We start from the raw sequence: 26,650 nt of genomic DNA, 5'->3' as shown, positions 1-26,650 counted from the left end.
GTCACTGAACACGTCATGTCCTTCCGTGACTATGGAGGGCAAATTCAGCCGTTGCAATACTTACGATTGTGATGATTATTATATATATATATATATATATATATATATATATATATATATATATATATATATATATATATATATATATATTTATATATATATATATATATATATATATATATATATATATATATATACACATGTGTGTGTATTTTTTAATCTCTGGCTTTTACAGTAACAGCTAATGGGGAGTACTGAGAAACCGACGGCCGATGCAACATCCTTCACATTTATTGCTGACGTGATCGGCTGCTCGGTTTGGCCCATGTCTGCAGCCAGATGGATGGCCATGTGACTCCGATTAAAGGCGGGGGCGGGCGGGTGGGTGGGATGAGGACTGAGCGGTGCTCGGAAATAGCCTGGGTGAAGAAGAAGGCACCAACAGAGCGAGGGGTGTGTAAGGACAGGAGGGAAGGTTTGCTTTGGGGCAAAGATTGCACTGAACTTACAAAGGGGACGATTAAACACGGTCTGGTTTAACGAAAGTCCGAGGGGGTCCTTAATGCTCTCTTGTTTTCTTTCTTGCAGACATTTTGTGACTCAAACTAGGTAACATCATCAGTACTAGAAGGAAGAGGGTTTTGTGGAGAGGAGGAGGAGGAGGAGGAGAATTATGGGGCCCTTGGTCTCTCGGAATTTGACTGCTTTCTTGCAGACGTTTCAATACCCAAACTAGGCAACTAGGCAACATCCATCAGTGCTAGAAAGGAATGGGTTTGTGGCAGTGTTGGGCTTCAAATTTATTTACTATACACCCGGTTCTTTGGGTGTGGCTTGGTGGGCGTGGCAGGGGAAGGATACTGTAAAATCTCCACTCCTGGGGGAAGGATACTGCAAAATCCCGAATTTCCTCCCGATCAGCTGGGACAGAGAAGAGACGGGGGTGGGGCCAGTCAGAATTTTTACTATCAGTTCTCCGAACTACTCAAAATTTCCGCTGCCGGTTCTCCAGAATTGGTCAGAACCTGCTGGATTTCACCCCTGCCATAAGCGCGAAAAATGGTCAGCTGAAACCCACAAACTCTGGTTTGTGGAGAGGAGGAGGAGGAGGGGGCGAGGGGGAGGAAAAGAATGATGGGGCCCTTGGTCTGTCTGAATTGGACCGCTTTCTTGGAGATTTTTCAATACCCAAACTAGATAACATCATCAGTACTGAGATGTTACGTAGTTTGGGTCATGAAACCTCTCCAAGAAAGTGCCAAAGACCTTACCCCTCCCTCTCCCCACTCCTCCTCTTCACAAACCCACTCCCTTCTAGCACTGATGATGTTACTAGTTTGGGTCATGAATGGTCTGCAAGAAATAAAGCAAGCTCAGAGGGCCCCACAGTTCTCCTCCTCCTCCTCCTCCTCCTCTCCCTCCTTCTCCTCCTCCTCTCCCTCCTCCTGCCTTTCTCCTGTCCACATCCCCATTTCCTTCTAGCACTGATGATGTTACTAGTTTGGGTCATGAAAGGTTTGCAAGAAAACCACCAAGCTCAGAGAGCACCAAGGGCCCAACAGTCCTCCTCCTCCTCCTCCTCCTCCTCCTCCTCCTCCTCCTCCTCCTCCTCCTCCTCCTCCTCCTCCTCCTTCTCCTGCCTTTCTCCTGTCCACATCCCCATTTCCTTCTAGCACTGATGATATTACCTAGTGTGGGTCATAAAAGGTCTGCAAGAAATAAAACAAGCTCAGGGAGCGCCAAGGACCCCTCGTGTCAACCCTGAGCTACAACTCTTCCTCCTTTGTTGACTAACCAAAGTCTTTTGCTTGGAGGAAAAAAAAAATCACCCGAGTTCGTTTCGCTTGGGCATCTGCTGTTTTTAAAACCAGCACATCCGTCTTTGAGGAAGGATGGTGCGATGGGTGAGGGGGGGGGCATCATCGTCAACGGATGATACGACGGGTTCTTGAGGCAGAATTTTCCAGCCCCACCCTCACTGCAGGGCTGCAATCTGTGGGTGTATCTCCAGGATCTCAAAGCACTTGGAGATGGAACTGGCAACTGAAATGGACTCTCAAGAACTAAGCAAATCTAGATCTGGTCAGAAGATAGAGGAGAACCTACCAAAACAAGAGGACCAAACAAAGGTTAGAAACCCTTGAGAAAACTCCCCGGAAGAAGGTCAGGCAAAATCACTTCTATATAATTGCCAAGAAGACTCCTATGGAAGCCTCCATATGTTCACCAGGCATTGAACGTGACTTGTGGAAGCTTCTGCTGGGACTTGTGGAACGGCCCCACCAGAAACACATATGAGGAAAGCCTAGGTTTTCTGACCACCCAAGGTCCCTCTGTGGTTCGTAAGTTTTTCTACAGAAGACATCTTGTGCAGTTGCCAATTTGGGCCTTCCTCATTCCACCTAACGGTAGAACCAACCTTGAAGTTCCATCACTTGACCCTTTGTAGCCCTCTTACCATTCCTGTACCAGCTCAGTAAAAATCATGAGAGGTCCAAAATATTCCCCTTTCTCTTGGCAGTAGGTATATCTGAGACAAACAACCTCGCCTGATTTCCTGACATTCTCCTCTTTTGAACCACTCTAAGACAATACTAGCCTTAAAAAAAAACACCACTAATTTTCCACAAAGGGAAGGAGAGACTACCTATACTCAAGGGCTGGGCTGCTGGGGGTTCGCAGGGGTTCAGGAGAACCTCTAGCTAAGATTCTGTGCAGTTCGGAGAACCCCCAAATCCCACTCCTGGCTGGCCCTGCCCACTTCTCCCCTCCCAGGAGTCCCCACGCAGCCCGTTTTGGATGCAGGTAAGTGCAGGGCATGCACAGAGGCTCAGGGAGGGTGAAAAATGGGCCTACCGGAGGTTTGGGAAGACCGGAAACTCCAGAGGGCGTCCGGAGCCTGGGGAGCCCGTTTTCTCCCTCCTGAAGGCTCGAGGAAAGCCTCCAGAGCCTGGGGAGGGCAAAAACACCTCCCACCATCATGGTGCAGGAGGCCAATTAGGCCACGCCCACCATGGCCATGCCCACCCAGCAACCGGGCAGAGAACCCCTTGCTAACATTTTTGAAGCCCGCTCCTGCCTATACTCCCTCTCAGTGTGCGTTGTCCTTCTCCCACAAAGCATACAACTCAGAAACGTGTGCGTGTGTGTTTGTGTGTGTGTCTCTGTTCTAGCAGCAAAACCCACGGGGCCACCTCCAATTGGGACCTGCCCTGCAGGACGTCCTAACCTCGGAGGGCGACAGCGTTCTGAAGCCCGTTTGCCGTTCAGCGATTATTGCACTTAATTATTTTCTTTAAAGACCACAAAACGCGACACCCGACAAACCAACACGAATTCTCAGGCATCCCTATGGCACTTTTGCATTGTTCTGCATAATTTTTTTTTTTTTTTGGAGGAAGTTACCGAGAGGGAGGGAGAAAAGAGAAGCTCAAAGAAACGTTGAGGAAGCCCCTGAGTCATATTTCTGATTCCCTCCGGTACGACCGTTGATCGAGAGGTCCTACAGTCGTTGGTAGCCTATCAAATTCAGGCGGGTCCCCCGAGCACGGATTGTCCAAACCTCTGCGGCCTTCTTCATCTTCTTCCTCCACCTCCTCCTCCTCTTCCTCCTCCTCGTCGCGGCTCATAAAAGCAAGTTCGTTCTCGTAGCAGAAGGAGTTGGTGCTCGGGAGAAGGAACTTGTTCTCCACCAAATCCTTGGCGCTGCAACAGGGAGTAGAGGGCACCTCGTAGGTCTTGTGGAAGTGCGAGTAGTCCACTTTGTACTGTTTTTTCTCCTCAAAGAGGACAGGTTCGAAGCGGTGACCCCAGAGGATCTCGCTGGACAAGTACGAACTCCGAGCTTGGGTGGTCATGGCCGTGGCCTCTACCATGCCCTCCAGAATCACCACAATCTCGAAATCGTCCGTTTCCAAATCCTGCCGGCTAATCCCGAACAGGGGGCTCTCCTCGTTGATCTCGTGAAGGATGGTCAAGGGGGAGACCAGGAAAATGCGATCCAAGCCTTTGTCGAAACCAACGTCTATGTCTATCTGGTCCAGAGGGATGTATTCTCCTTCTTCGGTGATCCTGGGCTTGAGGAGCTGAGCTCGGACGTGAGCCTCAACGATGTGACTCTTCCGAAGGTTGCCCACTCTCCACATCAAGCAAAGCTTGCCGTCCCTCATGGCCACCACGGCGTGGTGGCTGAACAGCAACGTTTCAGCTCTCTTCTTCGGCCTGGCCATTTTCGCCATGATGGCGCCGATCATGAAGGAGTCGATGATGCAGCCGAGAATGGACTGAAGGACCACCATGAAGACAGCCAGGGGACACTCCTCGGTTACGCAGCGGAAGCCGTAACCGATGGTCGTTTGAGTCTCAATGGAGAAGAGGAACGCGGCCACGAAGCCGTTCACCTGCAGGAGGCAAGGGGTGAAGGTCTCGTCTTTCGTGGGCTTCTCGATGTCACCGTGGACCAGGGCGATCAGCCAGAAGATGAGGCCAAACAATAACCAGGAGACCAGGAAAGCGAGCGAGAAGAGCAGAAGCATGTACCTCCAACGGATGTCCACGCAGGTGGTGAACATGTCGGCGATGTACCTCTGAGGTTTGTCATCCATGTTGGTGAACTCGACATTGCACTGGCCGTTTTTCTTCACGAATCGGTTCCGGCATTTCCTCCGCGTGTGGATCTTGCCGTTGCCGAAGCCATTCATGCCAGGCATGGTGGTCAAGATCAACCCGTCTTCCTCGGAAGATACTATGCTGTAAGGGTTGACTCTGCCTGCGCTCATCCCTGAGTTGGCCTGTTGTGACGCTGGATGCCTACGAAGGTCTCACTCGGCTCCTAAGGGGAAAGGTTTAGGTGTAAACAGGCAGGTCGGTCCGAGCGGAGTCTCTGCAGCAAAACAACAAAGAGAAAGAGGGATGATTACGGCAAGGTCTCGACTTCTAACAGTCCACTTAGTGGCTGGTGGCTCAACAGACTAAGCAGTCTGTTATTAACAGCAGCTGCTTGCAATTACTGCAGGTTCAAGCCCCACCAGGCCCAAGGTTGACTCAGCCTTCCATCCTTTATAAGGTAGGTAAAATGAGGACCCAGATTGTTGGGGGCAATAAAGTTGACTTTGTATATAATATACAAATGGATGAAGACTATTGCTTAACACAATGTAAGCTGCCCTGAGTCTTCGGAGAAGGGCGGGATATAAATTCAAATAAAAAAAAAAAGTTATGACTAAAAAAAAAGTGGCTTATGACCATTTTTCGCGCTTACGACAGGGGTGAAATCCAGCAGGTTCTGACAGGTTCTGGAGAACCAGCAGCGGAAATTTTGAGTAGTTCGGATAACTGGCAAATATCACTTCTGGATAGACCCAATGGAGATTTTGCAATATCCTTCCCCCAGGAGTGGGGAGGGAATGGGGATTTTGCAGTATCCTTCCCCCAGGAGTGGGGAGGGAATGGGGATTTTGCAGTATCCTTCCCCCAGGAGTGGGGAGGGAATGGGGATTTTGCAGTATCCTTCCCCCAGGAGTGGGGAGGGAATGGGGATTTTGCAGTATCCTTCCCCCAGGAGTGGGGAGGGAATGGAGATTTTGCAGTATCCTTCTGCTGCCATGCCCACTAAGCCACACCCACCAAGCCACGCCCACAGAACCAGTAGTAAAAAAAAAAATTGGATTTCACCACTGACTTAAACCCAAACAAGCTTCCTTAAATTAAATTAACATCTCTTTTTTTCTTTTAACCCAATCCTTTCTGCTTTTGTGGCATCACAGTCGGCACAAACCTCCGCAAACCAAAAAGGAAACGGAGAGAAAAAGCTGAAATTGACCAACCGGGTTTTTTTCTCGTGGGTGGGCAACCGCAGGCTTTGCAAGCCGAATGCTCTTCCCTAGCCTTTTTTTTTTTCCAAGCAGCTGACTGGCGGCTAAATCTGATTTTGCTGAGTTTACATTTTAATTAACATTAAATTACATCCAGCCAACCCTGATTATCTCTATCTATTTAAAAACCCTTGCCTTCTGTCACCTTAAAAAATGACAAGCCGGCAGTGGCTTTTGGGAAGCGGGGGGAGGGGGGGAGGTTGAGTTGTGGGATTCAAGCTGGTTGGATTTTTTTGGGGGGGGGCTGGGGGAAAAAATGGGGACGGGTTGGGGGGGAAGAGGGAGAGGGTCTCGCGACGGCTCCCCCCCTCCCCACATTAGCGGAGGTCTTCGAAGCAGGCGGCGAAAGTAGGCCACACGGCTACCCTTAGAGCTTAGGCCCTTTTGATTCCATCCTCCCGCCTCAAAAAATATTCCTGAGGGGTTTCCTTTAAAAATTCTTTTTTTAATTTATATATATATTCTTTTTGCCTAACTGTGTTTGTTTTTTAAATGGAGCAAAGCAGTTTATGTGCTCTCCTTCCAGAGGCCGAACAAAAGCTGATATTTAGCGCCCTGCAGAGAAGCGAAGAAAGGGGGAAGGCCTGTGCCAATGGAGGGTCTTTCAAGCGGCCGAGCCTGGAGGGCCTCCATTAGTCACCCTTGGTTAAAAAAAATGGAGAAGAAGGGGGTAAAAATCTCTTTTGACTCAAGGGCCGTGTGGTTACTTTGGCAGAGACATAGAAGAAGCTGTTGACGGTCCTGCTGTTGTTTTATTCTGCTTTTTAATGCATTTGGGTCAACTCAAGGGGTGAAGGTACTTCGTATTCCTTCGCCCTCCTGCTTCCTGCCACAACAGCCCTTTGAGGTGGATTGGGTTGAGAGAGGGATTGACCCAAAAATCACCCAGATGGCTTTCGTGCCTAGACAAGGACTAGAACTCCCTGTCTCCTGGTGATCAGTCCAAAGTCAACCAGTTGGCTATCATGCCTAAGGCAGGACTAGAATTCCCCGTCCCCTGGTGATCGGTCCAAAGTCAACCAGTTGGCTATCATGCCTAAGGCAGGACTAGAACTCCCCGTCTCCTGGTGATCGGTCCAAAGTCAACCAGTTGGCTATCATGCCTAAGGCAGGACTAGAATTCACTGTCTCCTGTTGATTGACACAAAGTCACCTAGCTGGCTTTCATGCCTAAGGAGGGACTAGAATTCCCCGTCTCCTGGTGATCAGTCCAAAGTCAACCAGTTGGCTTTTATGCCTAAAGCAGGACTAGAACTCCCCATCTCCTGGTGATCGGTCCTGTTGTGCCTCGCCCGCCCTCCTCTCCTCAGCTGGGCCCCTCCCTCCTCCTGCCGGGCCTGCTGTCAGATTCAGAGTCTGATAATGAAGAGGAATGGCCTGGCATGCCTCCAGCCCCCAGCCCGGACAGAATGTCAGGAATGAACAAACAAACCTCACTCCTACAGCGTGTGAGCATGAAGCCAGCCACATGCTAGAATTGCCGGCAGCAGATCCAGAGGAAGGGAATTCACAGTAGACGGATCCCCGCTTCCGGAGTCTCATCTGGTTTGCTGAAGTCACACCTTGGATTCCTGCCTGCCCTGAGAAATCTGACAGGAATTTGGAAAAGCTGCAGAGGCTTCGTGGCCACGCTTGATACAGATTTCCCAGACCCGGTCGTCGGAGGGGGAGGGGGACACGACAGGTCCAAAGTCAACCAGTTGGCTTTTATGCCTAAGGCGGGACTAGAACTCCCCATCTCCTGGTGATTGGTCCAAAGTCAACCAGTTGGCTTTCATTTCTAAGGCGGGACTAGAACTCCCCATCTCCTGGTGATTGGTCCAAAGTCAACCAGTTGGCTTTCATTTCTAAGGCGGGACTAGAACTCCCCATCTCCTGGTGATTGGTCCAAAGTCAACCAGTTGGCTTTCATTTCTAAGGCGGGACTAGAACTCCCCATCTCCTGGTGACTGACACAAAGACACCCAGCCGTCTTTCATGTCTAAAGCAGGACTAGAACTCACCATCTCCCAATTTCTCAGCCACCACCTTCCTCACTACACACCACATTAGGTCTCCATGATTGGGAATCGGCTTCTTCCCGCTGGGTTTCTGGACTTCCCTATCCAGGTTACATTGCTGGGATTTCCTGATGGTGACCCATCCCTGCGTGAACCGAACTGAACATCTCTTTTCGAGGCTTTTCTTCCGTTCCTTCCACCCTGCACCCTGACTCCACTTTTCCTCCGGCGTAGACAAAGTCACAAGATCTGCCTCACAAACTGTTCTCGGCGGGAAGGCCATCTGCCTAGGACATCTGTCCCCCTTTGATGGTTGGGGTGGATCTACACTCTCATTGGCATTTTTGAACAGTTCTGAGAGGGCCCGAAAGAAAATAAAAAAGGCTTAATTGAAAACACTCGCTTTTAATTCTTTTTTGCCCTCCACTGGCTTCTTTGCATAGATTGTTCTCCAATTTTCCCTTTAAAGGTAAAGGTTCCCCTTGCACATATGTGCTAGTTGTTCCTGACTCTAGGGGGCGCTACTCCTCTCTGTTTCAAAGCTGAAGAGCCAGCGCTGTCTATAGACATCTCCGTGGTCATGTGGCTGGCATGACTCAATGCCAAAGGCGCACGCACGGAACGCTGTTCCCTTCCCACCAAAGGTGGTCCCTGTTTTTCTACTTGCCTTTTTTACCTGCTTTCGAATTGCTAGGTTGGCAGAAGCTGAGACAAGTAACAGGAGCTCACCCCGTTACGCGGCACCGGGGATTCAAACTGTTGAACTGCCGACCTTTCAATCGACAAGTTCAATGTCTTAGCCACTGAGCCACCGCATCCCTTAATTTTAAATTTTCTCTTTAGGAAAATCCCTTAAATTTTCCCTTTAGGATCCCCTGAAATGCATACATAGCCTTTAAATGGAAGTTTGCAGAGATCTCCTCCCCACCCCAAAAAAATAATGAATATTGAAACAATTCCTAGAAAACCATTGATCGTTGGACAGCCTGAAATCTGATCGGTTCTAATTCCTGAAGTATAATTTGATGGCTTCCTCTTATAGCAGGGACATGGGGAAATTACTCCCTTCCTCCCTCTCCCCCCAAGGACCTTGGATCTGGTTTAATCGATCCCCCACAAGAAAGAAAGAAATGAAAAAGTCTTTAGCAAGAAGCACCTTCTGCACACAAGATCCCCCAGCAAGGAAAATAAAAATATACTGTATACTCCATCGAAAAAGAAACAGAAGGAAGACACGAGGCACCCTTCACCTGAACGCATTCAGGATCTAAAATTGGGGGTGGGTGTTGCAGAAAATGCTTGGAGAAAACACCAAATACAAGCTGGATGGATATGACCTTGTAGATGACCCTCACTCTGTCAAGGACCTTGGAGTACTCATTGTAAATGATCTAAGCGCCAGAGCTCACTGTAAGGGCATTAAGAGTTGTTAATCTACTCTTGCGTAGCTTCTTCTCCGGTAATATTGTACTGCAAACAAGGGCATACAAAACCTTTGCTAGACCAATTCTCAAATACAGCTCATCTGTCTGGAACCCACACTGTATATTGGACATTAATACAATCGAGAGAGTCCAGAGATATTTCACAAGAGGAGTCCTCCACTCCTCTGCTCACAACAAAATACCTCATGCTACCAGGCTTGAAATTTTGGGCCCGGACAACCTAAAACTATGCCACTTTCGGTCTGACCTAAGCGGAGTACACAAAATTATCTGCTACAAAGTCCTACCTGTCAATGACTACTTCAGCTTCAACTGCAATAATACACAAACACACAAAAGATACAAACTTAAAGTGAACCGCTCCAAACTCGATTGCAGAAAATACGACTTCAGCAACAGAGTTGTCAACGCCTGGAATGCTCTACCCGACTCTGTGGTTTCTTCCCCAAACCCCCAAAATTTTAACCTTAGATTGTCTACTGTTGACTACACCCCATTCCTAAGAGGTCCGTAAAGGTGGAGGGGGGACATGCATAAGCGCACCAGCATGCCTTCCATCCCTGTCCTACTGTCCCCATTTATTTGTACCCATTTCATGTATTCATAATCATGTTTAGACTTATTCTACAGAGGAATTATTGAGTCTGTCATTTGCACCTCTATAACTGTCTGGTTCGGTTCTGCAACCCAACAAGAAAAACACAGACTTCAGAGGATAATTAGAACTGCAGAAAAAATAATTGCTACCAACCTGCCTTCCATTGAGGACCTGTATACTGCACGAATCAAGAAGAGGGCCGTGAAAATATTTACAGATCCCTCACATCCAGGACATAAACTGTTTCAACTCCTACCTTCAAAACGACGCTATAGAGCACGGCACACCAGAACAACTAGACACAATTTTTCCCGAAGGCCATCACTCTGCTAAACAAATAATTCCCTCAACACTGTCAGACTATTTACTGAATCTGCACTACTATTAATCGTTTCATAGTTCCCATCACCAATCTCTTTCCACTTATGACTGTATGACTATAACTTGTTGCTGGCAATCCTTATGATTTATATTGATATATTGACCATCAATTGTGTTGTAAATGTTGTACCTTGATGAACGTATCTTTTCTTTTATGTACACTGAGAGCATATGCACCAAGACAAATTCCTCGTGTGTCCAATCACACTTGGCCAATAAAATTCTATTCTATTCTATTCCTGTTACCTCGTATGCGTTTGACAAACTAAATAAATAAAAAATAAAATAAAGATCCCCCAGGAAGGAAAAAAAAATTATTCCGTCGAAAAAGAAACAGAAGGAAGACACGAGGCACTCTTCACCCCAACGCGTTCAGGATCTAAAACTGGCGGTGGGTGTTGCAGAAAATGCTTGGGGAGTGGGGGGAGGCAGAGATCATAATTGCAGGGTTTCAGGAGAACGAGGCACCCCTCTTTTGTTGGATTTCCAAGGAGAAAGGGGCAGATCCCAAAAGACAGCGCTTGAAAGGGCTGATCTGCTGGCGGAGGTTGGACCAGGTTTCTGGGAGGAGATGATGAAGGGCTCGAGGTTGGCAGCACCGGGTTTGTGAAGCGGGAGGGGAGGGGGGGCTTTCAGGGTTGTGTGTCAGTGGGACAGGATGCACAATGTGGACAACAAACCCCCCCCCGACTGAGCTGTCTCCTTCATGAAGGCTGCCTTGGTTAAGAACAGTGCAACAGGTTCCCAGGAACCAGGCAAGCTTTGAAAGTTCCCAAGAAGAATGCCAAAGAATGGAGGCCTTTGGACTCTGGTGCTGGAGGAGACTCCTGCGAGTCCCTTGGACTGCAAGGCCAACCAACCGGTCAGTCCTGGAGGAGATCGACCCTGACTGCTCTTTAGAAGGCCAGATCCTGAAGAGGAAACTCAAATACTTTGGCCACCTAATGAGAAGGAAGGACTCCCTGGAGAAGAGCCGAATGCTGGGAACGATGGAGGGCAAAAGAAGAAGGGGACGACAGAGAACAAGGTGGCTGGATGGAGTCACTGAAGCAGTTGGCGTGAGCTTCAATGGACTCCAGAGGATAGTAGAGGACAGGAAGGCCTGGAGGAACGTTGTCCATGGGGTCGCAATGGGTCAGACATGACTTTGCAGCTAACAACAAGAAGACAGACCCTTCAGAAGCTCAGGAGAAACAGCAAAGCAAAGGAAGTTCGGGACTTACGACCGCAACGGAGCCCTAAATTGACGTTGCCAAGTGAGACAGCTGTCAAGTGAACGTTGCCCCGTTTTACGACCTTTCTGGCCAACATTGTTAAGTGAATCCCCGCAGTTGTTACATGAGTAACATGGCTGTTAAGCGAATCTGGCTTCCCCCATTGATTTTGCTTGTTTAGAAGGTTGCCAAAGGACATCGTGTGACACACGCACACCCTCAGGGACACTGCGACCATCATAAATATGAGTCAGTGGTCAGAGGTCTGAATTTTGATCACGTGATCGTGGGGATGCTGCAACGGTCGTAAGTGTGGAAAAACGGCTGTGAGTCACTTTTTTCACTGCCGTTGTAACTTCGAACGGTCACTAAAGGAACTGTTGCAACTCGCAAAGCATCCCTGGCCTCCCCTCGAGTGTCCATAGGCAACAGGGATGGGAAACTGACGAAGCAGCAGGGCAGACAGACAGGAGCACATTCCAGACATCTCTCTCTCAAGGCTGTCTCCCAGGGTTACCCACAGCGGCCAGAAAGGAGTGATTTCTACAACCCGGGAAATTGCTCCATTGGCGAATGTGATTGATGACACACCCTGGGGGGGGGGGGAAACAGGATCATGATTGGGGCCGTAAATTACGTGGGGTCAGAGCTGCGGACATGAACCTCCTAATAAATAACTGGATTTCTTTTGAAGCTTGGCCCGAGGCTCATGATTTAATTAGGGCATCCTGACAGTAAGTCGAGGTAAGTAAATAGGATGTTTTCTATTGCAAACACCCCCAGATGTAGCTTTCCATCCTGTAGTAGGGAGGCCTCGATGTACAGCCACGTAGGGGACCAAAATTTCCATTGCTAAGCAAATCGGTTGTTAAGTGCTTTTCCAACCTTTTTTTTTTTGGCCACTGTTCTTAAGCAAATCCCTACAGTTGTTGAGTGATTCATGCAGTCGTTAAGTGAATCATCTTCCTCCTCCTCCTTCCACCCGCCTCCCCCCCCCCCATTGACCAGGTGGGAAGATCACCACATGGAGATCATGCAGGATGCTGCAACTGTGATAAATACATGCTGGTTGCCAAGCGGCCACACATTTTGATCACATGATGGTCAGGATTGTTGTAATTGTGAGGACCAGTTGTAAGTCACTTTCCTCAGCGCCGTTTCCTCAGCTTCAAACGGCCACTAAGCGAATGGTTGTAAGTCAAGGACTACCTGTATCACAATGAAAAGATTAATCAGTGGAACGACTTGCCACCAGAAGTTGTGAATGTTCCAACACTGGAGGTTTTTAAGAAGAGATTGGACAGCCATTGTCTTGGAATGGTCTAGGGTCTCCTGCTTGAATAGGGTGTTGGATTAGAAGACCTCCAAGGTCCCTTCCAGCTCTATTCTCATGGATTGATGGATGGATGGATGGATGGATGGATGGATGGATGGATGGATGGATGGATGGATGGATTCATTCATTCATTCATTCATTGAAACGGTCTAGATCAGTGGTTCTCAACCTTTATAGTGCAGCGACCCCTTTAATAAAATTCCCCACGATGTGGCGACCCCTTTAATACAATTCCCCACGATGTGGCGACCCCAACCATAAAATTATTTTCGTTTTGAATTTATCGCGCCTGAAGCCGTATCGGCTAGCGATCTGAACTGCTTGCGATTGCCTTGAGGACGGAGGCATTAAAGCGGAGACTCCTCCCCTATTAAGTTTATCGCGCCTGAAGCCAGATTAGGCTAGCGATTGGGAGTGATTGCAGCTGGCTTGAGAGGGAAACATCAGAGCAAAGATTTCTCTCTTTTTTAATTCATCGCTCCTGAAGCCGAATTCGGCTAGCGATTTGAAGAGCCTGCAGCTGGCTTGTGGAGTCAACCATTGGAGCGCGATTCTTCGACTCGCAAGTGTACTTCCCATATTTCCGATGGTCTTAGGCGACCCCTGGCAAATCGTCATTCGACCCCCAACGGGGTCCTGACCCACAGGTTGAGAACCGCTGGTCTAGATCTCCTGTTTGAGCAGGGGATTGGACTAGAACAGGGGTCTCCAACCTTGGCAACTTTAAGACCTGTGGACTTCAACTCCCCAACTCTGGGAGTTGAAGTCCACAGGTCTTAAAGTTGCCAAGGTTGGAGACCCCTGGACTAGAAGACCTTCAAAGTCCCTTCCAACTGCGTTATTCTATTGTTAGTTTGAAAAGGGTCTGTCTTGCAAAATTCCTTTGCCATTGACTCGTGTTACGCCTGGTTTTCCTCCAAAGGTGTAGGATAAACTTTTTTTGGCACCGATCGCTCGGTCTGCATTTCCGGGGGGCCCCAAAATAGCTCCGATGCTTTTTTCTCTTTCACCGTATCCTCACGAGCGTTTCCTTCCTGGAGCATTAAAAGCGGACCTGCTGCTCCAGCACACTGGCAGCTCGATTGCAAGTCGGAGTTTCTTGCTGAGTCAGCAGTAATGGGCTAGCGCTCTCTGCACTGTTTTTTTTCCTCTTTGGAGCAGTGGTGAAATCCTATCGGTTCACACCGGTTCGGGCAAACAGGTAGTGATAAAATCTACCGGTTTGGCGAACCGGTATTTCCGACGATTAGCTGTGCCGTGCGATTCATATTCGCTAGAAAGCAGGAAATTTTGAGTAGTTCGGAGAACCGGTAGTAAAAATTCTGACTGGCCTCGCCCCCATCTCTTCTCTGCCTCCCGAGTCCCAGCTGATCGGGAGGAAATGGGGATTTTACAGTATCCTTCCCCTGGAGTGGGGTGGGAATGGGGATTTTACAGTATCCTTCCCGTGCCACGCCCACCAAGCCACGCCCACCAAGCCAGGCAATGCCATGCCCATGAAGCCGCACCCACAGAAGCGGTAGTAAAAAACTTTGAAACCCACCACTGCAGTAAGCCCATTAGTAGCTTAGGTGAGATGGCTGGTGTATAAATTTGATTAATAAATAAATTAGCTGGGATCTGCATTGAAACAGGAGCTTGTGTCCATCACATGTTTTCAACAGGTGATTGTGTCTTTTAGCGGATCTTTAGGGAGAGAAAAATGTCTCCCAGCAGGACAATATGAAAAACCAGATAAAACTTTATTTAATAAAGAGAAAAGGTGGTTTAACTGAAACCGTACTATTCTGTTGCTTCAGATTTAATATCTTTATTCTCTCCCCCCTCCCCCTTGATGAAGTTATATTTTGGATCTTGCCATTTTGATTTCTTTCCTGGTCTATCAAGATGATTGACAGCTTGACTGCTCCAAAGGCCTTGGATTGTTAGCCGGTTATGAACTTATCTAGCGGGACTTATAAAGCAGAATTTGCTCTGTTTTTTTAACTGTCGTGTGCAAACAACCCATTCCAGCTAATTTGGTAACCTGGGTTTTCATTCCGGACAATTCCAGTTAAGGATGGTTTTGAAAGGTGGGGTAACAAGCCACAGCTACAGAACAGTTTGAAGTCTCTGTTGGCCTAATCTACTCTAGCAGGTTAAAATATATAGATTTTGGGCTAAAATTAGCTAAAGGACAAGAGGAAAGTGTGGTCAATAATAACCAATCTCTCCTCCCCACAAAAAAAAAGATCTTGTGAAATGTTAAAGCCTACTGCATTTATTCAAGCATTATTAACCCCAGCGTGCTGGCCTTTAAGACATCTCTCTGCTGTTTGGTGCAATTTATTATTCATTTTATTTTGGTTAGTAAACTTCTGTGCTAAGCATTCAGGTAGCTGATCTGCAAACCTATAGGTCTTGTTGCAAATGGCTTAGAAAGTGATATAGGTAGTTCTTGAAATCTAGCAGGTTCTGACAGGTTCTAGAGAACCGGTAGCGGAAATTTTGTGCAGTTCAGAGAACCAGAAAATCTGAGTAGTTTTGAGAACCGACAAATGCCACCTCTCGCTGGCCCCAGAGTGGAGAAGGAATGGGGATTTTGCAAAATCCTTCCCCCAGGAGTGGGGAGGGAATGGGGATTTTGCAGTATCCTTCCCCTGGAGTGGGGTGGAAATGGAGATTTTGCAGTATCCTTCCCCTGCCACGCCCTCAAGCCACACCACACCCACCAAGCCACGCCCACGGAACCGGTAGTTAAAAAATTTGGATTTCACCACTGACTCATAGCTATTCGTTTAGCGACCGGTCGAAGTTACAAGGCACTGGAAAAAGTTACTTATGACCATTTTTCACACTTACAACCATCGCAACAGCTGCAAGGGTCACGTGATCCAAATTCAGATGCTTGGCAACTTGGCTTGGCATGTAATTATGATGGTTGCAGTGTCTTGGGGTCACGTGATCCCAGTTGGCGACCTTCGGAGAAGCAAAGTCAAAGGGGACGGTGGAATCACTTCACAACTGCGTTACTAAGTGAACAGCTCCAGCGATTCACTTAACAACCGCGGGGGAGAAAGGTGCTAAAACTTCCAGAACAAATGCCTCGCTTAGCAAAAGAAACTTGGGAGTCCCTTGGGGTCGTAAGCCAAGGACCACTTATAAACAGCAGCTTTTTCTTTGCAGAACGTCTAAAATCGTTGGAGTTACAACTTCTGCACTTTCCATCTTAGGGGCTGCTCGCCCGGCAACAAATTTCAGACTTAGAAAGGCTCTAGACCTCAGTGGCTTCCATCCACGGCCTTCCACCCCTTCGAAGCGGGACACAACATTGGGAACCGCACAAAAGCCTCAAGTTTTCACATGACCTATTTCTTTTCAACGTTGGCACCCGGTGTACACACCTCGTAAATAAACCCATCACATTTCTTTCTAAGAACCGACGGGCAAAAAATAGCTCTCGCACTCCTTACATAGCAGGGGCCTGGAACCAGAATCGGAATCAAAACACAAGGCTGGCGAGGGGGCGCAGACAATTTTTACAACTTTCGTGCAAAAAAATCACACCCTCGCTGATTTAATGGCTCTGAAATGAACGCCCAGGGTGTTACTCTCCCAGAACCCAATTTCTAAAGATAAAAGCTATTCTTGTCAGCCCCTGCTGCAAACATGGAAGCCGGGGTGAAAATATTACATTGGCACTTTCCAAATATATAACTCAGAAGGAAGAGGGTGGTAGGGTTTGTTGTTTTTTTTTTGAAAAAAATAACATTCTTTATTTGTGCAAATATGCTACTATTTTTGCAGCACGCTATTTTGTTTCTGGGTGTGATTTCTTCTCCCCACCACCACCACACCCCCCCTCCCCTGCCTTCTTTTAAAATTAGTGCTCCTTTTCGACACTCGGCTGATCCGGAAAGAAATACACTGTTCGGCCGTGCAGTTTGGCTAAATAATTTTTGGAATGATTAAGGGAACGGCACATCGACTGTTTGTTTGAAAGGCTTGCGCAAACTTGCAAGGTTTGGATACAACTTTGAAGGCACATTTCGAGTTTGGGAAGTTTATATCAAAGCTTGGGAGAGCTTGGCAAGGATGTGAGGTTTTCTATGCTTATTAATAAGACTAGAGTAAAGATTCTGTGGGCTGGAAGGGACCATTAGAGGTCTTCTAGTCCAACCCACTGCTCAAGGCAGGAGACCCTATGCCAGTGATGGCTAACCTTTTTGCTATCGCGTGCCAAAAGCAGGGGGAGCGGGGGGGGGTCACGCGCACACGTGCCCACACCTATAATTATATGCGCCCCACTCCTGTGCATGCGCACGCAACCCCCCCCAATGCTCCCCACGGTTTTGGCACATGATGGGCCCGGTAGGCCCGATTTTTGCTCTCCTCAGGCTCCAGAGCCTCTCTAGGAGTCTGGGGAGGGCAAAAATGGCTTTCCCCCCCCACACACCGGGAGGTTTACTTCCGGAAGTAAGCAAATGGGCCTTTTCCGGCCTCTGGAGAGCCGTTTTCACCCTCCCCAGGCTCCTAGAGAGGCTCTGGAGCCTGGGGAGAGCAAAAAAACAGGCCTTCCCCACCCACCCCAGGCCCTCCAGATGCAGGAAACAGTCTGTTTCCCTACTTCTGATGGTCCCAGAAGTCCCAAAAATCAGCTGGGTGTTGTGTCTCGCCCGCTTTCACCGCGGCCGGGGCCTTCTTATCTGCTTCCGAACGCTGAGGAATGTCCTAGTATGCCTCCCGGCCCCAGCCCTGGCTCCATGCCCAGACAGGCTGAAGAGGAAGAAGTACCTCCAATCCCCAGCTCTGGCTCCATGCCCAGGCAAATGGAGCAACTAGACCCCTCCCCCTCCCCCACAGCATGTGAGCCTGAGGAAGGTCAATTACCAACAGCTGCAGACTGGAGTGACCCTCGCTTCAGGAGAATTGATAGGCGGCGTCAACAGAAGGAAGGGAGGGGCAGGCCTGGATAAGTGCTGAGTCATGGAGCCACACCCCATGGCCTATATAAAGGATCTGCTTTCTGGCATTCTCTGAGTCAGGCAAAGTCTAAACATATCTTGCTGAAGTCACTTTCTGGTCTCCTGCCTGCCTTGAGAACTTTGCTAGGACTTTGGCAGAGCTGCAGAGGCACGCCTGATTCGGATTTCCCTGACCCGGTCGTCAGCGGAGGAGTGGGACACGACACTGGGCAGCGCGCACATGTGCACCGGAGCTGAAGCCACCAGTATGGCTCCACGCGTGCCATAGGTTCGCCATCTCAGCCCTTGGCTCTCCTAGTCCAATAGTTGCCCAATATATTTTTGAAAACCTCCCAGGCAACTCTGGGAGGCAAGCTGTCCCGCTGATCCATTGTTCTCGCTGTCAGAAAATTTCTAATATGTAATAAATTATTTCTCATGCTTGTTATTATGACACCCTTCTAAAAAAATTGCTGCGCTTAGTATTCCAAAGAACCGTTGGTCTCCTCATTGCTGTAACAGAGGTTAGCAATGGGTGTCTCCTGAATTAAAATTAGCCCTCCCAATTCTTTCATCTTGCAAATTAAAGAATGGAAGTGAGCAACGGGGGAAGTGGGATGGGACGGGACGGGATTGGCCTCGTGGCTTTCTCTTCTCGGAGGGCTTTTTAGTCAAATTGGAATTGGGTATGCCTTGTTTAATGAAAAGGAGGATTAGGGCAGTGATGGGTTTCAAATTTTTTTACTACCGGTTCTGTGGGTGTGGCTTGGTGGGCGTGGCATGGCATGGCTTGGTGGGCGTGGCAGGGGAAGGATACTGCAAAATCCCCATTCCCTATCCACTTCTGGGGAAGGATACTGTAAAATTTCCATTCCTTCCCAATCCAGGGGAAGGATACTGCAAGATCCCCATTCCCTCTCCACTCCAGGGGAAGGATACTGCAAAATTCCCATTCCCTCTCCACTCCAGGGAAAGGATACTGTAAAATCTCCATTCCCATGCCAATCCAGGGGAAGGATACTGTAAAATCTCCATTCCCATGCCAATCCAGGAGAAGGTTACTGCAAAATCCCCATTTCCTCCCGATCAGCTGGGACTCGGGAGGCAGAGACTAGATGGGGGGGGGGCAGTCAGAATTTTTTTTCTACCGGTTCTCCGAACTACTCAAAATTTCCGCTACCGGTACCCCAGAACTGGTCCGAACCTGCTGAATCCCACCTCTGGATTAGGGGTGACATGAGAGCAGTCTTCCAATATTTGAGGGGCTGCCACAAAGAAGAAGGGGTTGACCTATTGTCCAAAGCACCTGAAGGCAGGAGAAGAAGCAACGGATGGAAGCTAATCAAGGAGAGAAGCAACCTAGAACTGAGGAGAAATTTCCTGACGGTGAAAAAAAATAATCAGTGGAAAGAATTGCCTCCAGACGTTGTGGCTGTCCATCACTGGAGGTTTTTAAGAAGAGACCATAGTAGCATCATTTGTCTGAAATGTATATAGGGCAGGGGTGAAATCCAAAATTTTTCCCTACCGGTTCTGTGGGCGTGGCTTGGTGGGTGTGGTAGGGGACGGATATTGCAGAATCTCCATTCCCACCCCACTCCAGGAGTAGGATACTGAAAAATATTCAGTTGCATTAAGTTGCATTGACAGAGGGATACAATCAGGATCAAGTGAGGTACTAACACCACTCTATAAAGCCCTAGTAAGACCACACCTGCAATACTGCATCCAGTTTTGGTCACCATACCATAAAAAAGATGTTGAGACTCTAGAAAGAGTGCAGAGAAGAGCAACCAGGATGATGAGGAGACTGGAGGCTAAAACATAGGATGAATGGTTGCAGGAACTGGACATGGCTGGTCTAGTGAAGAGAAGGACCAAGGGAGACAGGATAGCAGTCTTCCAATATTTGAGGGACTGCCCCAGAGAGGAGGAAGGGGGTCAAGCTATTTTCTAAAGCCCCTGAAGGCCAGACAAGGAATAATGGATGGAAACTGAACAAGGAGAGATTCAACCTAGAAATAAGGGGAAAAAATTCTGTGAAAGCAATCAACGAATGAACTGAAGTTTCCGTTGGAAGTTGTGGGAACTTCATCACTGGAGGCTTTCAAGAAGAGACTGGACTGCCATTTGTCAGAAATGGTCTAGGGTCTTCTACTTGGGCAGGGGGGGTTAGAACAGATCAACTCTGTTAATCTGTAATCTGCTGAAGAAAATGAGGTATTTCTTTGATGGTTTAGCAAGCTTGCAACCTTAGGGTCATGTGAGGTTACACAGAGAATGCAAATGACTTTAGAGAAGATAACTTAAGAGTTGAGGACTGATCCTCGTGTCCTTCTAAGGGTTTTGGTTTCTTTTTCATCCTTAGGCCATAAAGAGCCACCTAAGAGATGTCTTTCCACTTTCTAGGTAGCATTCTTCTTCTTCCCCTACGCCTGATCCAGTCTGATCAAGGATGTGGTTGATGATATGATCAAGGATTTGGCTTGACTTGGCTCTTATTGGTTGGTGGGATTAGGACAAACTAGAAATCTATAGAGCCACTGGCCAGCACAATGCAAAGGAGAACTTTCTAATTTAAAGAGTTGAGACTCTAGAAAGAGCGCAGAGAAGAGCAACCAAGATATTTAGGGGACTGGAGATTAAAACATATATGAAGAATGGTTGCAGGAACTGGGTATGTCTAGTTTGATGAAAAGAAGGACTAGGGGAGACATGATAGCCGTGTTCCAATATCTCAGGGGCTGCCACAAAGAAGAGGGAGTCAAACTATTCTCCAAAGCACCTGACGGCAGGACAAGAAGCAATGGGTGGAAACTAATCAAGGAGAGAAGCAACTTAGAATTAAGGAGAAATTTCCTGACAGTTAGAACAATTCATCAGTGGAACAACTTGCCTCCAGAAGTTGTGAATGCTCCAACGCTGGAAGTTTTTAAGAAGAGGTTGTTTTTTTTAATTTGCATTTATATCCCGCCCTTCTCCGAAGACTCAGGGCGGCTTACACTATGTCAAGCAATAGTCTTCATCCATTTGTATATTATATACAAAGTCAACTTATTGCCCCCAACAACCTGGGTCCTCATTTTACCTACCTTATACAGGAAGGAAGGCTGAGTCAACCTTTGGCCTGGTGGGGCTTGAACTTGCAGTAATTGCAGGCAGCTGCTGTTAATAATAGACTGTCTTACCAGTCTGAGCCACCGAGGTTGGATAACCATTTGTCTGAAGTGGTGTAGGGTTTCCTGCCTAAGCAGGGGGTTGGACTAGAAGACCTCCAAGGTCCCTTCCAACTCTGTTATTCTATTCTAAAGTACTAAAACACAGACTCCTTTAACACGGAGATATAGCATTTTTTGAGGATGTGATTCCCGCGTTGTAGGGAAGGTCAATTTAAACTGAAAAAGAAAATTGAATTCTACTACTCGGTGTTGAGGGTATTATAGGTTCTACTCTGCTTCTATCTACAAGGGGAGTGGAGCAGGACTTAACAGAAGATAACAGAATAACAAAGTTGGGAGGAACCTTAGAGGTCTTTTAGTCCAACCCCCCTGTTCAAGCAGAAAACCCTTCAGACAAATGGTTGTCCCACCTCTTCCTAAACTCTTCCAATCCCTTTGCATCCAGACAGCCACTTCTCATGGCTGTACTCTTAGGGTTTAATTAGAAGATGGTGTTGCCATTTTGTCTACTCTCTGAGTACTGGGAGGGAAGTCCTCCTAGCCATGGCCTCTACCTGCCAGCTTGGATGTTCTCTTGCCTTCTTCTCCAGGATCCAGGTCTTTCATTGATGGCGGCTTCAATTCACTTCCTTCTTTCAAGCCCAAATAGTCCTCCCAGTGGACATCTATAGAGCCACTGGCCAGCGCAATACCAGAGGAGAACTTTCTAATCTAAAGTGTTGAGACTCTAGAAAGAGTGCAGAGAAGAGCAACCAAGATGATTAGGGGACCGGAGGCTAAAACAGTCCGCCCAGTGGACTATTTTGGGTTTTTTTTTAATTTGCATTTATATCCTGCCCTTCTCCGAAGACTCAGGGTGGCTTACACTATGTTAAGCAATAGTCTTCATTCCTTTCGTATATTATATACAAAATCAACTTATTGCCCCCAACAATCTGGGTCCTCATTTTTTTTAATTTGCATTTATATCCCGCCCTTCTCCGAAGACTCAGGGTGGCTTACACTATGTCAAGCAATAGTCTTCATCCATTTGTATATTATATACAAAGTCAACTTATTGCCCCCAACAATCTGGGTCCCCATTTTACCTACCTTATAAAGGATGGAAGGCTGAGTCAACCTTGGACCTGGTGGGACTAGAACCTGCAGTAATTGCAAGCAGCTGCTGTTAATAAAAAGACTGTCTTAACAGTCTGAGCCACCAGAGGTTGTAGAATCAAGTGCTCTTTTCAGGACCACATTGAAAACCCTGGTCAGAAATCAACCGCAGTTTGACAGGTGGCCGGAACCCATTATTGAAGCATCTGCCCACACTTGCCCCGTCCTCTCCCACCACGTGCGAAGGAGGAGACGGACGCCTGGCTGGTTTTCCCTGAACGGCTGTGTGATGCTCGCTAAGAAGAAGGAAACCAAAATGAGAAGGCATCACCCCCCCACCCCAGCCACCCACCCCTTTCCTTATCTCGTTCCTCGTAAGGACACGAAGGACATCACTACTTCAGGTTCTTGCTGAAGAGGCAGAATAAGCAGAGACAACGACAGAAGTTCTCGGGGTTTTGTTTTTTTTCCTGGCAGACTTTTTTCTTTTTTCGCCAACTCACAGGCTAAAGGAAATTTCCTTTAAGACACGGAGCTAGCTGAGGTCTCCGCCCTGGTCAGAATAAAACATATGGCTTGGCTGTGGGGTTTCAGATGATTTATGATGCATTCTAAGAGACATTAGAGGGGACCTACATTTAGAGCCTTAACCGTAGTTCCGCGAGACGAGGTTGGCTCGAGGGATGGTCAGACTGCGATATGGTTGAAGATGAATTCAAATCTGAGCTTCTCCAGTCCTAGGCCAACCTCTGAACCATCGCAGTAGGCCATCCTCGCTCTGTTTTTTCTTTTAAACAAACCTAAGATTCGAATCAGATCGCTTTGGAGAGGAGAGAATCATCCTAGAACTAAGGAGATATTTCCTGACATTGAGAACAATCGATCAGTGGAACGGCTTGCCTCCAGGAGTTGTGGGGGGCTCCAACACTGGAGGTCTTCAAGAGGGTCTTCTGCCTGGCCAGGGGGTTGGACTAGAAGACCTCCAAGGTCCCTTCCAACAATGTCGGCTGGCGACCCCCAGGGGGAGAGCCTTCTCTGTGGGGGCACCTACCCTCTGGAATGAGCTTCCCCCAGGACTTCGACAACTTCCTGACCTCCGGACCTTTTGCCGCGAGCTGAAGACGTACTTGTTCTTCCGTGCAGGACTGGCATAAAATAGAAATCTATTATTAATTTTAATGGGGTTTTCTATGGTTTTACTGTGTATTTTAATTAATGGGCCAAATTGAATAGGTTTTTTAAAATTGGCTTTAATTGTATATTGTACTTTTTACTGTGTTTTAGTTTATTTATTTATTTATTTATTTATTATTTAAATTTTTATACCGCCCTTCTCCCGAGGGACTCAGGGCGGTTTACAGCCAGATAAAATGACAGTACTATTACAAAATAAATACTATTAAAATACCACTAAAAAACTTATTCAAATTAATAATTAAAATTTAGCAAATAATAAAACCCATTAAAACCCATTCAAAACCCATTTAAAACCCTTAAAACCCACGAATTTTAAAACTAATCCAGTCCTGCGAGATGAACAAATAAGTTGTATAATAATAATAATAATAATAATAATAATAATGTCTACCATTCTGTCATCCCAGCTCAACTAATCAGTGGAACGGCTTGCCTCCAGAAGTTGTGGCGGCTCCAACCCCGGAGGCATTTAAGAAGAGGCTGACAGCCATTTGTCTGAAATATTATAGGGCTTCTCGTTTGAGCATGAATTGGACTAGAAGACCTCCAAGGTCCCTTCCAACTCTGGTTATTCTGGTGCTACTTTGAGCGTTTTTTCTAGTGTTTTGGAGTTCCTTCTCAAGCATTGGCTGAAAAGACCATTTTTTCCTCCCTGCCTCCTTAGTTACGGGCCCCACATGGCTTCTATCGACCGATCTCCCCAGCAAAGACTTTTGAGCTCCCGTTTCTCACTTACCTTTTACTGCATAGATTTCCTGGGGCCCCCCATCCTTTCTTGAAGTTCCAATCCAGAAGGGATCCCGAGCTCTTCCTTCACGTCCCATAAGTCCCGGCCTTCAGCTCTGCCCTTTGGGCAGGTCATCCAGCGCTCCGTTAGCAACATCAGGATCCAAATTTTCCAAAAGCAGCAGAAGAATGGAGACCGGGCCGGGGGGTGGGGGGGGGTGGGGGGGGGTAGGCGAGCAGGAAAAAGAAAATTAAATCAATAGCACTCCCCCCCCCAAGTTTTCCCTCCCTGAGCGGGAAAGAAACGGATTTTTTTTAAAAAGCAGCTGTCGATACAGTTGCTTTGGGAAAATAATAATAATAATAATAAAAAAGATCAGATCCAAGAGAATTCCAATTAGAGAGGAAGGTTTTCATGCCAAACTCCTTGCTGTATGTACCCTCTTGGTCTCAGGTTGGGAAGGCGCCAAAGTAGCCCAGCAGAGATGGACAAAACTCTCCTTCAGGATTCCACTTCAATCGTGGTTGGACATCTCAGCCTGTCACCCAGCAGCGGTGCTCGGCTTCTCCCTACTCCAGAGTTGTAGCCACTTTCTTCTCCTCTTGGTGCTGTTGGAGACTGAAGCTGTTGCAAGAAGAGAGAGAGAAGAGACCGAGACGGGGAGAGAGGCTGTGTTTTAATGCCGATCGCTTTTTCCCTTCTAAGCCTCTTGATGGAGCCGGCAACCAGTGTGAGCAAAGCTTCTCCCGCGAACCTTCACTCCCTCCTACCGCTTATGTGCGAGCATAGCAGCTTCTCCAGGTCTTTGAAGACCCCCTCAAAGTCAAGGCAGCTTCCTTCTTCAACTCCAAGGCAACTCTGGGAAACTTCTAAAGGTGCCTCTATTGTAGGTTTTGTTTTAGCTTCTCCGTCTAACCTTCCACCTTCAGCTTTGCTTCCAGATGTCCCCACATACCTCCAACCACACAGCTTAGCTTTTCCCAGAAGTCAGGTTTTTGCAAGATCTCGTTTTATTTTTTTCTCGATTGGGGAGATTCCAGTGTACCCCTCTCTCGGTTATGAAAACGCCTTGGCTGTGAATGCTTTTTGGATCCTATTCTGAAAATGCCAATGATCTCTGCCAGAAAGACCAGTGGTTTTGCTCAGCTCCGGAGTTCTATTTTCGTTAACGTGTGGCGTCTTCTAAGAATTACTGCTGAAAACAGAGGAGGCCCAGTTTCTGCCATTTAGAGAGGAGGAGCAGAGGGGAGCTGTGTGACTTGAGCATTTTTCGACCGGGAGATGGGGGGAGAATTAAATTAAGCCCCATCGTGCTGTTAAAGCTGAGCTTGGCTGACCAATGAATTCCTTCAGAGGTCCTAAAAGGTTATTGTATTTCTATTGGTCTCCCCAAAATGTTTTAGAGAAAGACCTCATTCCATCCCAGGATGATAGAATAAAGATGGAGGCAGCTGTTAAGTATTGTTACAATCTGGACAGCTAGCAAATACAGGTAAGATACTACGCTCAACTCTGCTTTCTGCTATAAAAAATAAAAATCAATGTTGCATCCTCCGGTTCTTTGAAGAACTGGATAGCTTTTATGGGGAATTTATAGCTGGTTTATTTGTCCACTGAGAAGTTTATTTGCCCTTTGGTCAAAGCATTCAGATGAGTTTTTGATGGGTGAAATTCATCCGTCATTAAAATGTTGTTGTTGTTGTTGTTTTAAAAAAATCAAGTTTCTAGCCCTCCTGGTTTATTTCCCCAAAGGCAGCTCATCTGGTGGTATGTTCCCGCAGCTGGTGGCTTTTCCCTTAAGGGATGATCCTTGAAAAGACGTTAATTTGAAAAAATGCCAGATTTGGGATTACTAGCATTGATTGTCAGGTGATCAACAGATTGTCAGGAGAGAGAGAGAGGAGGGGAAATAAATAAATAACAGCTCTGAGCAGCAGAGCCACAAAATGCCAATTATAGTCAATTACAGCTACAAAGCGTCAATTACTGTCAATTACAGATTTCAAAGGCTAAGGAGAAGGAATTGATTTTCCTCCTTCGCTTAAGAGAGCAGGAGAGACAATGCCAAGGCCTTTTTAAAAACTCTTTTTTGGCAAAAAGATTTTACAAAAACGTTTCCAAAAATGTTTCGTTTCCCCCAGGACTGACTCTTGGCCTGACTGGGAATGGCTTGCATTGGTTCTGAGACTCTAGAAAGAGTGCAGAGAAGAGCAACAAAGATGATTAGGGGACTGGAGGCTAAAACGTATGAAGAACGGTTGCAGGAACTGGGTATGTCTAGTTTAATAAAAAGAAGGACTAGGGGAGACATGATAGCAGTCTTCCAATATCTCAGGGGCTGCCCCAAAGAAGAGGGAGTCGGGCTGTTCTCCAAAGCACCTGAGGGTAGAACAAGAAGCAATGGGTGGAAACTGATCAAAGAAAGAAGCAACTTAGAACTAAGGAAAAATTTCCTGACAGTTAGAACAATTAATAAGTGGAACGACTTGCCTGCAGAAGTTGTGAATGCTCCAACACTGGAAATTTTTAAGAAAATGTTGGATAACCATCTGACTGAGATGGTGTAGGGTTTCCTGCCTGGGCAGGGGGTTGGACTAGAAGGCCTCCAAGGTCCCTTCCAACTCTGTTGTTATATTATATTATATTATTCTTGTTCATC

General features: G+C 47.2%; 1 protein-coding gene across 1 annotated transcript; it reads right to left on the bottom strand.

Annotated features, from left to right (window-relative positions):
- Positions 1–192: 192 nt before the first annotated feature.
- LOC131185366 (ATP-sensitive inward rectifier potassium channel 12) lies at positions 193–24,156 on the bottom strand. The gene is made up of 2 exons (XM_058157834.1): positions 24,001–24,156; positions 193–4,882 (listed from the first exon to the last, which is right to left on the bottom strand). The coding sequence occupies exon 2, from the start codon at positions 4,776–4,778 to the stop codon at positions 3,459–3,461; it is 1,320 nt and encodes a 439-aa protein (XP_058013817.1). The 5' UTR covers positions 4,779–4,882; positions 24,001–24,156; the 3' UTR covers positions 193–3,458.
- Positions 24,157–26,650: the final 2,494 nt, after the last annotated feature.

The sequence above is a fragment of the Ahaetulla prasina genome, chromosome 14 (assembly GCF_028640845.1).
Source record: "Ahaetulla prasina isolate Xishuangbanna chromosome 14, ASM2864084v1, whole genome shotgun sequence".
Taxonomy (NCBI): Eukaryota; Metazoa; Chordata; class Lepidosauria; order Squamata; family Colubridae; genus Ahaetulla; species Ahaetulla prasina.
Note: the sequence above shows the minus strand (reverse complement) of the source record. Positions and strands in the feature narration are given on the sequence as shown.

Bases quoted from the DNA above. Each gene is read 5' to 3' on its own strand.
- LOC131185366 (XM_058157834.1), bottom strand. From the start codon at position 4,778: ATGAGCGCAGGCAGAGTCAACCCTTACAGCATAGTATCTTCCGAGGAA.